The sequence below is a fragment of the Arachis hypogaea genome, chromosome 5 (assembly GCF_003086295.3).
Source record: "Arachis hypogaea cultivar Tifrunner chromosome 5, arahy.Tifrunner.gnm2.J5K5, whole genome shotgun sequence".
Taxonomy (NCBI): Eukaryota; Viridiplantae; Streptophyta; class Magnoliopsida; order Fabales; family Fabaceae; genus Arachis; species Arachis hypogaea.
The window spans coordinates 93,054,883-93,070,218 of NC_092040.1; the positions used below are offsets into that span (position 1 = coordinate 93,054,883).

The window sequence follows — 15,336 nt, forward strand, 5'->3', positions numbered from 1 at the left end:
TTCACATCATATTATATAGAGTAATCACATCATATTTTCTCATATTGGCTTTGTTATAGTTAGTTCATTATTGTGGGTAGTGTTCAATTTCATATTATTTTGTATCTATTAGAAGTCCAAATTCTGCTGCAGACTCAACAAATCACAAGTTAAGAAGCACACACAATCACAGAAATACATATAACAGAGAATTATGCGCAAACAAGTATGATGTATGTTTGTCCTATGTAAGCCATGAGTTCGTGTGTCAGTTTACATCCTACAAGCCGACATTACCTAAGAACAAGTCCCAGATATGGCTTTTCCATTGTGTATTGTACATGCATATGTGTCGATACGGTTAAGAACACCATCAGTACGTGACCACCAGGTACCAGCAATCGTCACAAAATTATACACCATAATATACGCACAATGAAAAACAGAAATCAACAGTGGACGTTCCCCTGTTCAATAATCAATTTGGGTTTTTCCGATTTCAACAATCAATTAGTATGTGGGTTTTTCCGAATTCAACAATCAATCAATACGTGTACTGGGCAAGTGGGACAAAACATTCGCCTTTGCTAGGCGAACATTCAATTGTTTAGTTCTCATTTACTAATTTCTATATCTTTCTCAGTTTCCAGTTCTCAATTAGTCTTAGCCGTTCTCATTCTTAGTCATTCTTTCTTTCGTATCGTTTTTGTAAAATATTATTTAAATCTTCTTTCTCTATTTTCTATAGCAAATATTCTTTCAAATTATTTCAATTTTCTTTAAATATTCGATTAGAGCAAAATTTTCTTTTTCGTTATTTTAAATTCTTCTTTATCTTTCACCTCTTTTAATGTTTTACATACTCCTATATCTTCTCTCATATCTTTTCCTATATATTTTATGAAATGGATCCAAAGGTTTTAAAATTAGCTTAGTCTTTCTAAAATTTTTAGGAAAGATTACTGTTTACCATTTTTAGTTATATTATATATTTTTATTATAACATTACTCGAGAAAATTTTCAGCCATGTGATGATGAAATTTTTAATTAATGTCTTATGTGCATTAGGCTAAGCTTGGTGCATTATACAATATGGTCTTTAAAATGCTTTTTATATGAATAATGCACTAAATTTGAAATTAGGTTCCCCTAAATGTATGATGCACTGGGTATTTGTTTATCTAACTTTGTGCAGCATAGCTATGTCCTTTCAATTAAGAGGGTAAAAAAATATTCAAGTATTTGTTTATTTATTTATTTATTTATGTTAAAGTCAAGATAGTAAAGTTAGAAATATAGTTTGTGTGTTTATATATCTCTAGAATTTTGTAACCATTTATTTTTTATTTTTATTTTTTTTAAATATTGTACATTATCTACTTTTATAAATTATTCATCTTTGAACACAAAAAAGATTTGGTCCAAACAACTTGTGTCTGGGCTTCATAAATTATAGATCGTAGATCTAATCATAATTTACTAATTATCGGATTATTTATTTTGTGGATCTTATATTTTTGGTCTGAAATTAATCCTATTACAGAAATTTAAAAAGTTTAACTTAATCTTAATGAGTCGGGCCGGCCCATTACTCAAGTATCTACAAATTTGGGCCCTATGAACCCACAACCGAACCAAGATCCAGATATGGATCCGATCCTGATTGAACCGGGTTCAGAGATTCAGTAGTCCAGAGACAGTGACACTGGTTTTCCGTCTTCAAAATCGCGTGGGTTTCTCAGAGATACGATACGCGAAAATGGAAATTGGCGGATTCAGCGTCAAGCGTCAATGGCAGCTCCAACTCGCTCTCTCTGCTCTTCTCGTAACCATCTCTATTCTCAACTCACCGATTTTATGTTACTTGCTTCTTTTTTTATTTTTTTGATTTCGGTTCATGTGATTGAAAAGGAAATCAAAATTAAAGTGATTATTATTATTATTATTTTCGAGTACTTGAGCAAAAATATCGACACGGAATCTTAGAGATGTTCACGGTTAAGTATGATCATTTCAATTTAACTGTTGACTGAGCTGAGCTAATTGTGCGGCATTCTTAATGTGTGTGTTCATTGTTGCATTAACGTTCTTGATGATGAATTTTAACTAATGAATAATGATAAATTTTTTTTTTTTGATATTGATTATTATCCATTTATCTAGGATTGGTGCTTACATTCAGCTTTATTTGTAGTACCCTTGATCCTTCTGCATCATGATGATGATGATTATTATTATTGATTTATTATTTTTGGTGATTTCATCACATATGATGATTATTGTTTTATTCTTCATTCACATTTCTAGCATGATGCTTATATTCACCAATCACCGTCCCTTTTCATGTGTTTGTGATTTTTGTTAGACATTCACTACCTTTATGTTTGCTGTGGTTTGCTATTTTTTTCGCTTTTCATTTTCTTTCTTTTTTTTGGTGTTTCAGTTCTTAGCAGTTAGTTCACCTGGATTTTCATATGAAACTCGGAAAAGTGGCAGATCATCTGTGTTCTCACTATTTAACCTCAAAGAAAAGAGCCGATTTTGGAGTGAGAATGTTATACATAGTGGTATGTCTTGATATGTTAATTGAATGACTGCATCAATATTCATTCTCTGTGGTTTTGGTATCTTTTGATTGTCTAAATATGTTGGTTCTTCAGATTTTGACGATTTGACATCTTCAAGCCCTGACAAAGCAAGCGCATTGAACTACACGATTGCTGGTACATGTTTCATGACTCTTAAAACTAGCTTTGTATCTTTGATATTGTGCTTTTCTATTTTTCCTTTTCTTCTCTGGGTTAACTGACCTTGGTATACTTTTAAAACATTTCTTGTAAATATTTGTTATATCCTAAACTAAGAAGCACGGACACACCAAATTACTGCCGTGTCCACGTGTCGGACACGCGGTGGACACGTGTCCGACACACCTGAGCACGTGTCGCAAAAAAAAAAATTTTTTTTTTTACTCGGACACGCCATGACACGGCACTGGACACACGAGGACACGGCACTGGACACGCCAGGACACGATTGGCATGTAAAAATTGCAGAAATTTTTTTAAAAAAAAATTACCTTTAACCCAAAAAAATCTTGGACCCCATAAGCACAAGGAGTCTCTCACACATTTTAAATAACTCATAAAAAAACAACCCTCATTTTTTACACGACCCTTCACCTTCAGAGCATAGCAAAAGTCACCCTCCTCCACGCACCGTCCTCTGCACGCAAGTCCTCTGCGCGCCGGTCCTCTGAGCATAGCTTTTTTTGGATATATCATTAGAATTGATGCCCCATATTTTTTTGGAAAGGATATGGAAATAGGAAGTAGTGAAGTTCAAAAGATAGTTAAAGAATACTCCATGTGTTTTTTTTTTTTTGAGGGGTTAGGAAGTGATTATAAGTTCAATTGTAAATTTTGACTTCATATTATATATATGATATATATTATGACTTTTGATTTTTTTTTCTTAAAATTTAATATATATATGCCGTGTCCGTGTCCGGTAAAATTTTAATTTTGGTGTGTCTCCGTGTCCGTGTCCGTGTCGTGTCCCGTGTCCGTGTCCGTGTCTGTGCTTCTTAGATCCTAAACAAGTTTGCGGTATGCTCCTTGTTGAATTCTTTCTACATTACTATCTGGATTCGGAGAATTCTGTTATCTGTCCTCCATGGTCGTTGTAATTTCCTTCTCTTCTTATGAGTAATTTTCTTCTTTCATATAAAAAGGCACCTAAAATAGTAATCATAATTATTAGTATTGTTTTCAATTTTTGTTGCATTTCAGGTAATATTGCAAACTATCTAAAGCTTCAGGAAGTTGATGCCATCCACCTTCCGGTTCCTGTGAATTTTATATTTATAGGATTTGAAGGGAAGGGACACCAAGGTACATACTTGGAAGACTGATGAATCATTTGTACTGTTATGTCAATTTATTGGTATTGTGGATTTTGGAGAGTTTTTCTTTTTATGTCCTACAGAATTCAAGCTTCTCCCAGAAGAAATTGAGCGCTGGTTTACAAAAATTGATCACATCTTTGAACATACACGGATTCGACATGAAGAAGTGCTGACCCCATTTTACAAAACCAGTATAAATAAAATGCAATTGCACCACCTTCCTCTTGTCAGTCACATAAATTACAAGTAATGCTTTCTATCTAAACCTCTAATTGAAAAAAAAAAATTCATTTTGCTTCTAATCTGTATGTTCTTAAATATAAAAATGATTTATGTTATTCTTTTTCATTGATAAATTTGCTAGACTACTATGGCAGCATTTGATCAATATAACCAACCCCACCTAATGGAACAATGCTTAGTTTTTGTTGTAGTCTGTTCATCTAAAGCGTACGCCTTAACATAAACTTTTATGGCTAAATTTAATTTCTTAGTATCTAGAGGTGTTTATCTCTTTTTGTAATCACTGTGGTATTGCCAGGTCACGTAGTCTTCCTCATCTAGGTGGGAGAAGGCTTTGGTTGTCTCCTTTCTATGTATAGAGGAGTTTGTGGGAAATAGATTGATTTGGTTGTCTTCCTCATTCTGTAGCGTATCTTTGATTTGAATATATCTTTTTAACAATTGAGTTGATAAGCAGAGTGAAGAGAATTAATAGAAGGAGGACAAAGTGTTATTCTGAATGAACTCTAACTAAGTGAGGTTACTGACTCAAGTTTTTTACCAGCCCTTTGCAAATCCATAAGAGAAACTCTAAAGTGACTTTTTCCTTTGGCTTTTTCTTTGGGTGTTGAACCTATATAATGTTGCGCGTGCAAAGTAGATCTGATATTGTAAGTTTCCTTGTAGTGAGAAAATGTGTACTATTTCTTGCTTTTGATGGTGGACATTTTGGTGCAGCTTTTCTGTCCATGCTATTGAAATGGGAGAGAAGGTCACTTCCATATTGGAGTGTGCCATAAACGTTTTCGGTCGCAAAGTCGATCCAGCTGGCAGTGGGTAAATTATGTTCAATATTTTATTTGTTTAGATAAGAACTTATAAGTCCTCTTTGAACATTTATGCTTATCACTACAAGCTCTCTTTCCTTTTTGATTAATGAATCCTTTCATATTTTCCATTCTCCAGCATCATTTCTCGTTTCTTGATGACATATGGTGTTGAAGTTTATTAATCCTATTAGTTTTATTATGGGTTGCGCATCCTAGATTGCACTACTTTCACTTCATTGTTGGTGCAGTGATCGATACTGATTTCTAAAATTCTAGAAGTATACGAGAGACTAGAGTGAAGGAAGAGAGAGAGGTAGCTCAAAGATGGGAGGATGCTGGCTCCCAATGCTTGAATGGAGATGGAGTGCGTGCAATTGCTGCTTGGAGTTAAGTATTGCGAATAAAACGGGGAAGGAGGTTGAAGTGCTAGTGGGAAACGAGAACAAAAAAATTCATTTATGTCTAAAAGAAAGTTGAATAATAAAAAACAAGTTAATCTAAGACCTTGACTCTAATCAAAATGCATAGCTTGGGATCAGAAAAGAAGAAAAAATTAGCATAGGGTAATTATGGGATTAAAAAAAAAAATTGACTTCTAAATGTATACAAAGATTGTTAATTGAAAAAATATTCGGAGCAACATAAGAAAGAGGAATATGTGTGTGTGATTCATTCAAAGATTTTTAATACTTCGTTAGCAAATCATAACATACCCACTGATACCTTGCCTCATGTTTGTTTTCTAATGTTCAATGTCATTCTTGTAATCCCTCACATACCAAACCTCTCAAGATCCAAGTAACTATGTATCAATCAACTTGGTATATCTTGCACTCAAGCAAAGTCCAAATACTGCACTGCATCAAGTGGGCAAGCAAGATGACTAGTCAATCGTAAGAAACATAAGAAAGTGACTTCTACTGCACTAGCTCATAGTTTTTACGGGCAAATCTTAACCTAGTTGGAAATGGGATTTTAAATGAATATATGATTCATGAAAAGGATCTCCTAAACTTGCAAATAGGTCTTCATTGGAACAGTTTCTTTGTTTCTTCTCTTTATGCTTGACAACACAATGTGACTTCTTTTGTTTTGTTTTTATACGTTGCTTGGTTTCTCTTAGTCTTTCAAATCCTCTTTTGCAGGGATAATGGTGGTGTTTGGCAAGTAGATTTAGACATGATAGATGGCCTTTTTGCTAGCCTTGTTGAATACCTTCAACTTGAAAATGCATATAATATTTTCATTCTGAATCCTAAGCGTGATGGGAAGACACCCAAATATGGGTATAGGTAATGAACTGATGGTACTTGTCAAATGTTGTTATTCACTATATATCTATCTTGTAGTATGGATATAATTCTAAGTTTTAAATGGATTACTTATACAAGATATTTAGCATGTGAGGATATGGTCGATGCAGTATGCTCTGGCCAATGGAAGTTAATTTCATTTGCATTCTTCATTCCATTTTTTTGTTGCTAAATGCAATATGTGTTTGCTCCAGAATTTGTTTCTCCCTTGTACAAGAAGAGTCTGTGCTGTTAGATTTGTGCAATGTAAATTAATAATGTTCGTCATTTTAGGCCTTTGTTTTGGGTTGTGGATGCGCATGTTTATATTATCTGACTAGCTTGATTTTCGTTCATTTACAAAATATTTCAGGAGAGGTTTATCACAGCCCGAAATAAACTTGCTACAAGAGGTATATGGAACTTACTTTCTTTTCTCCGTAGAACTAACTTCCTGGATGTAATGTTATTGCTCCTTTTGAAAAATGGATCCATATTATGATTGGCATTCCTTTGCAGTGTTTCTGGAAAATTTCTTGCAGAAGTTGTGATTGACAATGATTTCCGTTTGTTCTAATTATGTTGTTAGAGCCAGCACTAATAGCTTCCGTATCATGCAGAATAAGAGTTTGCAAACGAAAATCCTTCAGTCAGAAGGCATTCCCGAGAATATTCTTGGTATGAAATTTCTCCGACCTGAAGCTTTTCAAACACAACCCTAAAAATCAGCATCAACATTGTTACATATTTCTACATCTTTTCCTAAAGGAAACTATCTTAATGAATGCAATGCTTCTTAACATTTTAACTCTTTATTCACTGGACCCCTCATTCAGTAGAGAAATTGTTTTGCAGCTCTTAGTAAGATTCAGCGACCATTATACGCAAAGCACCCAATGACGAAATTTGCATGGACAAGAACTGAGGACACTGATATTGTAAGTATTTCTCTCCTCTTTATGGCATCAGTGCTTATGTTGTGTCTTAGATGCATTAATATCTACGGTGATGCATAGAATTCATCAGTGTTTGCTCTGCACCATGAGTGCTCTGCCAATCTTTACATGATTCAATGAGCTTGTGAAAAAGGTAGATTTTACTAGGAAGAGAATAGAAATGGAGAGAAGGTTAAAATTACAAATGATGATAAGGCATCCTTAAAAAGAAAGAAAATGTTAACAAACTAAATGATGCCAATTGAATACTATTAAACTGGCTGAGTGGAGCTCCAAATTGTATGTCAGAGCAAATTGATGCACCATAGAACTAGTTGATACTGCTGACTTACCTACACAGTGATTTACCTAGTTTGTTGGACTATCTTGCCATATCTCCTGCCACATAATTCCCAATATTATGCCGGGGAACTTTCATTTTTTCTTGTGAAGTAGCTTGCAAGTGGTTGGGTGGGTACCCAAAATCTTAAGCAGAACCTATTGCACTATTTTTAAACCAAATATTTGGGAAGACCCATATACTTTCTAGGAATATGAGACCACTCGATTTAGTGCAGGTTTTGCCATTTGTCTGGGGGAATCATGCCCTGGATAAAGGAAAGAGGCATGCTTGATTATCAACCTAGTAATACTCCACTGTATCCCCTCTTTTCTCTATAATGATGTATCTCTATTCCAAAAAGATGTGTTTGTAGAAACCAAAAGAAGACTTGCTTTTCAATCATAGTTGTTTGCTCTCCTTTGTTTCTGGTTTGGTGCCTTTTCTTGATTTCATGGAAGAGGTAGTGTTCATTTTTGTTGGTTTGTTGTTTTGTGACAACCTAATGCAGGCAGAATGGTATAATATTTGGTTGGATGCGCTAAATAATGTTGGTAGCTTGTATCAAGGGAGAGATGCAGCTGGTATCATTGAAGTCAAAACATTACAGGTATCTGCTCATTGGATAAGTTTCCAAACACAATATTTAAGGAATCTAGAGTTAATTACAGATTTTTCCATCTCTTCTACATGTTTCTTACCTGAACATTTTTTATATCGTTTTTTTTTTTGTTCAAGTTTCTAAAAGGGAAGGATCAAGACCAGAAGATCCGTTATGAAAGAGTATTAAAATCTGGGGACTTTAGTGGCCTTCAAGCAGAATGTCTCACAGACACTTGGATTGGAAAGGACAGGTGCAAGTTCTGTCACATCACACCATTCTAAGTTTTCTTTCTTTCTTTCTGTTTACAATATTCATGTTTTGTATCAGATGGGCATTTATTGACTTAAGTGCAGGTCCCTTTTCATGGGGACCTGCTGTTGGTGGAGAAGGTGTGCGTACAGAAGCAAGTTTACCAAATGTGGACAAGACAATTGGTGCAACTTCAGGTATTAAATTTATGAGAAAAGAGAATGTATAAAAGACGATGAGAAATCCTTGGGGATACAAAAGATATGGTTAACACCTAGCTAAGTTGTATCTTGTTTATTTGATTCATCTTGCATGGTTATAATGCCTTTAATAATGTATTACTGTTTTGACAGTTTTCTCTTTGCTGATTGCAGAAATTTCAGAAGCAGAAGCTGAAGACCGGTTGCAAGATGCTATTCAGGAAAAATTTGCTGTATTTGGTGATGTATGTGCATATATTGGCTTGACAACAGTTTGCATATTCCATTTTGTGCTTCTAAGAACAGGTTTTCAGTAAGTTGTTGCAATACCAGATTGTAATCATTTAGCAGATCAGAATCCTTCCTCATGAACCCTAACTATTAAGGGGGGAAAAGTATAGCACTGTGTAGTTGTTGTGGGAGCTGTTGCTTTCTTTGTTCGGCAATTAAGAGGGCTCGATGAAATACAATTTTGTGGCTCAATAAATAATTGATATATGCTAAAGAAATTGTTAACATAATGTGTAAATAGTTTTACTATAGACATGATAGGGCTCACTGGCACCATTTGATCCATGTAGCCGATCCCATATAGTGGATATAGGCTTTATTGTTGTTTTGTTTGTAAAGTTTAGTCATACCGATATTTATTGAAGTTTACAGGGATCTTTTGCAGTGTTTTTAGGTTTCACTGTGGTTGGAATGTTAATTAGGAAGTGGAGAGGAATGTGCCTGAATATTTGTATAAGAAAAGTCCCTTCTTACCCTACTCATTTTTCTTGTTGGAGTTTCAAAGTGGGTCATTGTTGTTTTCAATGCTGCAGAAAGAGCACCAGGCCATTGATATTCTTCTAGCTGAGATCGATATATATGAGCTTTTCGCATTTAAACATTGCAAAGGAAGGAAAGTTAAACTTGCTCTTTGCGAAGGTAACCTCATTATTTAGTATGTTCTGTCTTGGTAGCTTTTGGACCTTGTTTTCTGGATCCAACTCAATTTGTTTAATGCCTTTCTCCCTCACTTGTTTACTTTTTTGGTACAATGCCCTGTTTTATTTCTGTTTAAAAAAATGTTTTCATGCCGGTTGAAACTTGTTTTTCCAATAGGTTAGCTAACCTATCAGCATAGCATTATTTCGCATTGGCATTTGAGCTAAAACATGTGTAATGCTGGATGAGGGTTCAAAATTGGCATGGGACATGGACTAATCTTGAAACCTATAGGACACAGCATAGATAGATTACATTTTATGCAAAAAAAATAAATAAAATAATGAAATGAAAATTTTTATTGAAATTTAAAATATAAATACAAATCCAAACATGAGCACATATGTTTTGAATATAACAATCATTACATGATAACTCCTAGTATAAATTTGAAGGAACAAAAGAAAAGAAATGAAATAGGACATTAATATTTCACAATTATATCAGTATATTCCACCTACATTAATGTAAAAACTCAAAGAATAATAGTAAAGATCTGTAATATAGATTAGGATCATTGTATAGATGCCTGAGGACTATCCAACATGACGCATGACTGGTGCCATTATGTCCATCATGTGGAAGTTTCTGTGCTTCCTGCCATATGGGATTTTCTTATCAAGTCTTTCCTTGATTTTTGCGAAGTACATTTTTGTTCTCTTTATTTCTTTTTGTTTTAACTATCAAACCCTGCACATTTGCATCTCAGTGCTTAAAAAAATTCCATATCCACAGGAATTTTATTGCAGTTTTAGTTTTAATATATATATATATTTTAAAATATTGAGGTATGGCCATTTCAGAACTAGATGAGAGAATGCGGGATTTGAGAAATGAGCTACAGTCATTTGAAGGTGAAGAATATGATGAAAATCATAAGCAAAAGGCCATGGAAGCATTAAAGCGGATGGAGAGCTGGAATTTATTTAGTGACACACAGGAGGTAAGCCAAATGTGTTAATTTGCTGGATTCTTCTAATTAATTTTAAGCCTGCCATTTTATTTGGTAGTATGAAAGTGTGGTTATACCACAATTTTTAGCTTTATTGTTGGTGTTTCCCCTGTGCAGGAGTTCCACAATTACACTGTTGCACGTGATACTTTCCTTGCACATCTTGGTGCGACACTCTGGGGGTCTATGAGACATATCATATCACCTTCTATTGCAGATGGTGCCTTCCATTATTATGAGAAGATATCCTTTCAATTATTTTTCATAACACAGGAGGTAAGATGCCTGGCTAATCATTTGAGTAGGTTTGCAAATAATAAAATATTTATGTTTGCATTGCAATTATTTTTACAGAAAGTTAGACACATTAAATATCTCCCTGTGGATTTGAAGTCTATAATGGAGGGATTCTCCTCATTGCTGGTTCCATCTCAGAAACCAATTTTCAGTCAGCAAATGTATGATACATGTTTGATTCCCTGTTGTTTGGCTTCTGGTTTTTCTTCTTTCTTACTTTTCTACTGACATAGCTAAGGTTATCAGGTTAGCATTATCAGATGACCCTGCTTTAGCAATGGCCTTCTCAGTAGCACGACGAGCAGCTGCGGTCCCTCTATTGCTTGTCAATGGAACCTATCGAAAGACAGTTCGAACCTATCTTGATTCTGCCATTCTTCAGTATCGGTTACAAAGGCTGAATGAACATGGTTCTCTTAAAGGTACATCTTATGTCCTCAAATTCTCATTTGTTTTTAGACTTCGGTTTATAGGTACACGGAAAAAGAATAGGTTTTGCAATCATTTCGAATTTGAAAGAAAACCATAAGCAAAATTATTTACCCGATTGCCTGTTGTATATTATAGTCTAACAGAAAACGATAGAGTATTTAAATGTTATTTTTATGGTTACCTTGAACAAGCCAATAAGGTGATAAGCATTGACATAGGTTTCCACATTTAGCCTGTGTAGGAATTGCCTTTGGTCATTAGACATAGTTTGTTACATGAGATCTTTTAGATCCCTGCATTTTAAAATCGATTCGAGAATTAAAAAAATGTTGTCTCTCTTTTGTTGCTTGATATTCTGGGAAGTCAGTAAGATAATAAATTAGGATGATGCAGGTGGGCATGCACATTCCAGGTCCACACTGGAGGTCCCAGTCTTTTGGTTCATTTACAATGAACCGCTATTATTGGACAAGCATTTTCAGGCAACATCACTTTCTGACATGATTATCGTCGTCCAATCAGAACAGTCTTCCTGGGAAAGCCATCTACATTGTAATGGGCACTCACTTTTACTTAATTTAAGGTAAGATTCAGAAACATTCCCCGTTCTTTTCAAAGTGGCTTATGTGCCAGGCCTTCAAAGCAGTTATAAACTTATTATCGAATTAGCTCTAGGGGACATTGTATTGATGATGGATCTAAAGAACTCAGGATGTTGGTGGATGTTAATTATCTCCATCATAGGCCTCAAATTTTCAATTTTAAGGGGAAGGGAAAGAAGTGAACTTCTTGGTAAAATTTTATTTGTCTAAAGTAATACAATGTTACAATATTATTCAAATATCACTTGGCTGATGATGGGCATCAACAATTTTGAACCCTATTTTCAATAATTCTGATAAGATTCTTATTTATTGAACCAAAGCCCTCTATCAAATAATTATGTATTTCTTATTATTTAATTGTTTATCTCGAATAAAGACAGCCTGTAAAAGCTGCTGTGGCTGCTACTGCTGAGCACCTTGCGGGATTGCTTCCCCTCCATCTTGTTTATAGTCAGACCCATGAGAGTGCAACTGAGGTACAATTTTTATGTCTAACCTCTTTCTATATGTAGTGTTTTTAAGTCAAGCAATCCAGATACCTGCCATTTGTTTAGGGATTTCAATTCTTGTGCATAAACTGTAGGTAGCCATACATATCTACTTTTGGTCATACATTAGCCTTTTAAAATGAAAAAAAGAAAATGACATTCACATAGGAAATGGATACGTAGTAAGCTGGCCAACTTTTTCAGTTTTTTTCGAACCATATGCTTAACACCTTAGTTGACTACGTATATTTTTATTTTTAGAGACTTTGCATTCTGTGTTTCCTGTCTAGGTTCCTAGAATAGTTAATGTGCTAAATGTACTCCATTATCTGGCCTAATTGAATTACTGTGTCTTAAGATTTATTTCTGAATATGACAGGACTGGATATGGTCAGTAGGATGCAACCCTTTCTCCATTACATCACAAGGATGGCACATTTCACAGTTCCAGTCTGATTCAATTGCTCGGAGTTATATCATCACAACTCTTGAAGAATCAATACAACTAGTTAATTCAGCTATTCATCTTCTAATGGTGGAGCGTACTAGTATCCTTTCTGTTGAGTAGGGTGGCTGTTAATGACACAAGTTTCATTTTCCTGAAGACATTTATGACTTGATTCTTGGAATGTGCCCTATCCACTATTTCTATCATATCTTTCCTCTCTAAATAGTTATTCTTTTTGTCAATAACATACAAAAACCAGATATTTATCAGGCATAACAGAGTTATATAAGCTTGTCTGAAAATAGTTGTTTTAAGGGGCAATTTTTCAGCCTTGAGTTTTGTTTTTTCTGCATTATGCCACTGATTAATTTACAATTTTTCTTGGTCCATCCACCTGAAAGTTTAAGCTCATGTGATCATTGGTTCTTTAGCAGACATGATATGAAAGCATTCTGTGACCAAATGATTGTGGCACTAATCTCCGGCCTTCTAAGGTGATTGTTGGATAAGACTCTGTAGACCACTCATTCATCTGAGAGTGTATTACCTTCTCTGGTTGAGTAATATTTTTCTTTGCATTAAAGCATAATGGGTTATTCTTTCAGGTTGATATCTTTATTATCAGATAGTATTTATGGGTGCTTAAGATTAATGAATAAGGTGTTTGTTATTGAGTAAAATAATGGGAATCCAATCCTGTAGGTTTTTTATCTTATAAATATTGTACTGCTTTTATTTTTGTTGTGATATGAGATGAATAATCTGTTCATGGATACTTAACCAAATACAGCCAAAAAAACTTTCACATTTTTCCAGTCCCAGGAGCATGAGCTTGTAAATAAGTACAACTATATTGTTAGTCTTTGGAAAAGGGTGAGTACTAGTAATTTGTAGCTTCTATCAAATTTATAATAATCTTATGCTTAAACAGTTGATGCCGTTAAATGGGTTATATTGTGTCTTTTCAGTTATCGACTGTAACTGGGGAATTGCGTTATGGTGATGCGTTGAGGCTGCTAATCACCTTGGAGGATGCATCCAAAAGGTTAGGAACCTAAACCATTCTGCAACGTGCATTTTTATAATTCAATGAAGTTATTGGCTCCTTTGTGGTTCTTGGTTAATTTTAATGGGATGTATTTGACCGTTGTAGTCCGTATTACATTGGTGTCTTTTTTCTTCTTCTCTATATTATCATTCATATATAGTAGCACAGAAGTTTATCCCAGCGTGTAGAGGAGTGGAAGCGAAACTGTATTCTATTTTGTTCTTCATTGAATGAGCTTGCTCATTTGTGTTCCCATGTCGGCCTCTTCAAGGAAGAGACTGCACTCTTATTATTTTTCTGTCTCTATCGAAGGCAATTTAAATTTCAATTTTCCGGTCTATCTGGTTCATTTTGTCTTAACAATATCCCTCAGGTTTGTTGAACAAGTTGATGCAACTCTTGCTCTTCTCCATCCAATTAACTGCACAAAAGAGAGAAAAGTACACATGGTCTTTGATATGACGACAATCCCTGCGTTCTTGATTGTTCTAGGGTGCCTTTATATGGTATTGAGGCCAAGGCGACCAAAACCAAAGATTAATTAAGGTTTCGAGCTACTATAATGAATTTTGATTATAGCAGGTTACTAACAAGAGTACAAGGCCTTGTGGAAAGATATATCTTTGGACCGGAAAGGATTTTTACTATGTCTTTTTGATAGAAGTACATAATCTTTTCTATTTGGGGTTACATAGACGTACATAATTTTGTAGTTTGATTGTAAAATTTTCTGCTATGAGAATGATGCCGCAGCAAATTGTAAGTTTATTTAAACTTTAGTTTAGCTAGCACTTTGATGCAGTACTTTTTTTTCCCTGTCTCAATGTTGAGCTCTATAAAACTCTGTAATTTATTAGTTTCTTTCAGCACATTATTCTCACCTATCTTATGTTAATATAAGGGGAAAACTTGAAAAAAAGTGGGGTCGTCATAAGATTGGTGGTTTTTTTTTCCCTTTTTGGTCATTATAATTTGTTTTAAGAATAGTTGTCTAATGATCTTTTTGTTGAAGGAAAATGCTGTTTTATTATGCAATGTTTGGTTTGAAGCACATGCTGACATGCAATGTAATGTGGTTATGTGCTAAGCTGCTAGGCATTGCAAGTTTCAATCATAGTTTTAGTTATTCCAAGGTGTCAGTGCAGTGAATCGTTTGACTTTTGAATTTCCAAATCACGTATTGGGAAAAACGATGATGATGTTGAGCAAAGATTAATCAAAATATATTATGCAAGCAAAGAACTATTCAGAATCAAATAGTCTACAAGATCGATGAAGCTTTAGTCATCCTTACTACGGTTAAGAGAGCATCTGTTTTTTTCTTGCACTTTTCCATTTTGTTTATAGTACATAGATAAATAGATAGATAGATAGATAGATTATTAACCACCGGATTTATAGAATTTAATTTTTATAAAGAAACGTGAAAAGCATAATTTAATTTTAAATTTTTAACATATAATTTAATAGCCAAATTTCACTTGCAACACCGACTTCATATGTTAATCACTTTTATG

At 34.4% G+C, this 15,336-nt stretch overlaps 1 protein-coding gene across 3 annotated transcripts; it reads left to right on the plus strand.

Annotated features, from left to right (window-relative positions):
- The first annotated feature begins 1,662 nt into the window (after positions 1–1,662).
- On the plus strand, positions 1,663–14,688 carry LOC112801970 (uncharacterized). Of its 3 annotated transcripts, none has more exons than XR_011882254.1 (25): positions 1,663–1,805; positions 2,424–2,547; positions 2,641–2,703; positions 3,772–3,873; positions 3,968–4,133; positions 4,848–4,946; positions 6,085–6,231; positions 6,605–6,644; positions 6,852–6,909; positions 7,087–7,169; positions 8,018–8,116; positions 8,245–8,360; positions 8,438–8,556; positions 8,734–8,804; positions 9,384–9,489; positions 10,353–10,492; positions 10,619–10,777; positions 10,856–10,959; positions 11,045–11,220; positions 11,624–11,813; positions 12,212–12,311; positions 12,703–13,265; positions 13,588–13,644; positions 13,740–13,816; positions 14,193–14,688. XR_011882254.1 is itself a non-coding variant. In XM_025844938.3 (25 exons), the coding sequence occupies exons 1-25, from the start codon at positions 1,740–1,742 to the stop codon at positions 14,362–14,364; spliced, it is 2,829 nt and encodes a 942-aa protein (XP_025700723.1). In that variant the 5' UTR covers positions 1,663–1,739; the 3' UTR covers positions 14,365–14,688. The 3 variants fall into 3 exon arrangements, 2 of the variants coding, with proteins under 2 accessions (XP_025700723.1, XP_072093557.1); XM_025844938.3 differs by having other exon boundaries at positions 12,703–12,871; positions 13,562–13,644; XM_072237456.1 differs by having other exon boundaries at positions 1,696–1,805; positions 4,848–5,832; positions 12,703–12,871; positions 13,562–13,644.
- Positions 14,689–15,336: the final 648 nt, after the last annotated feature.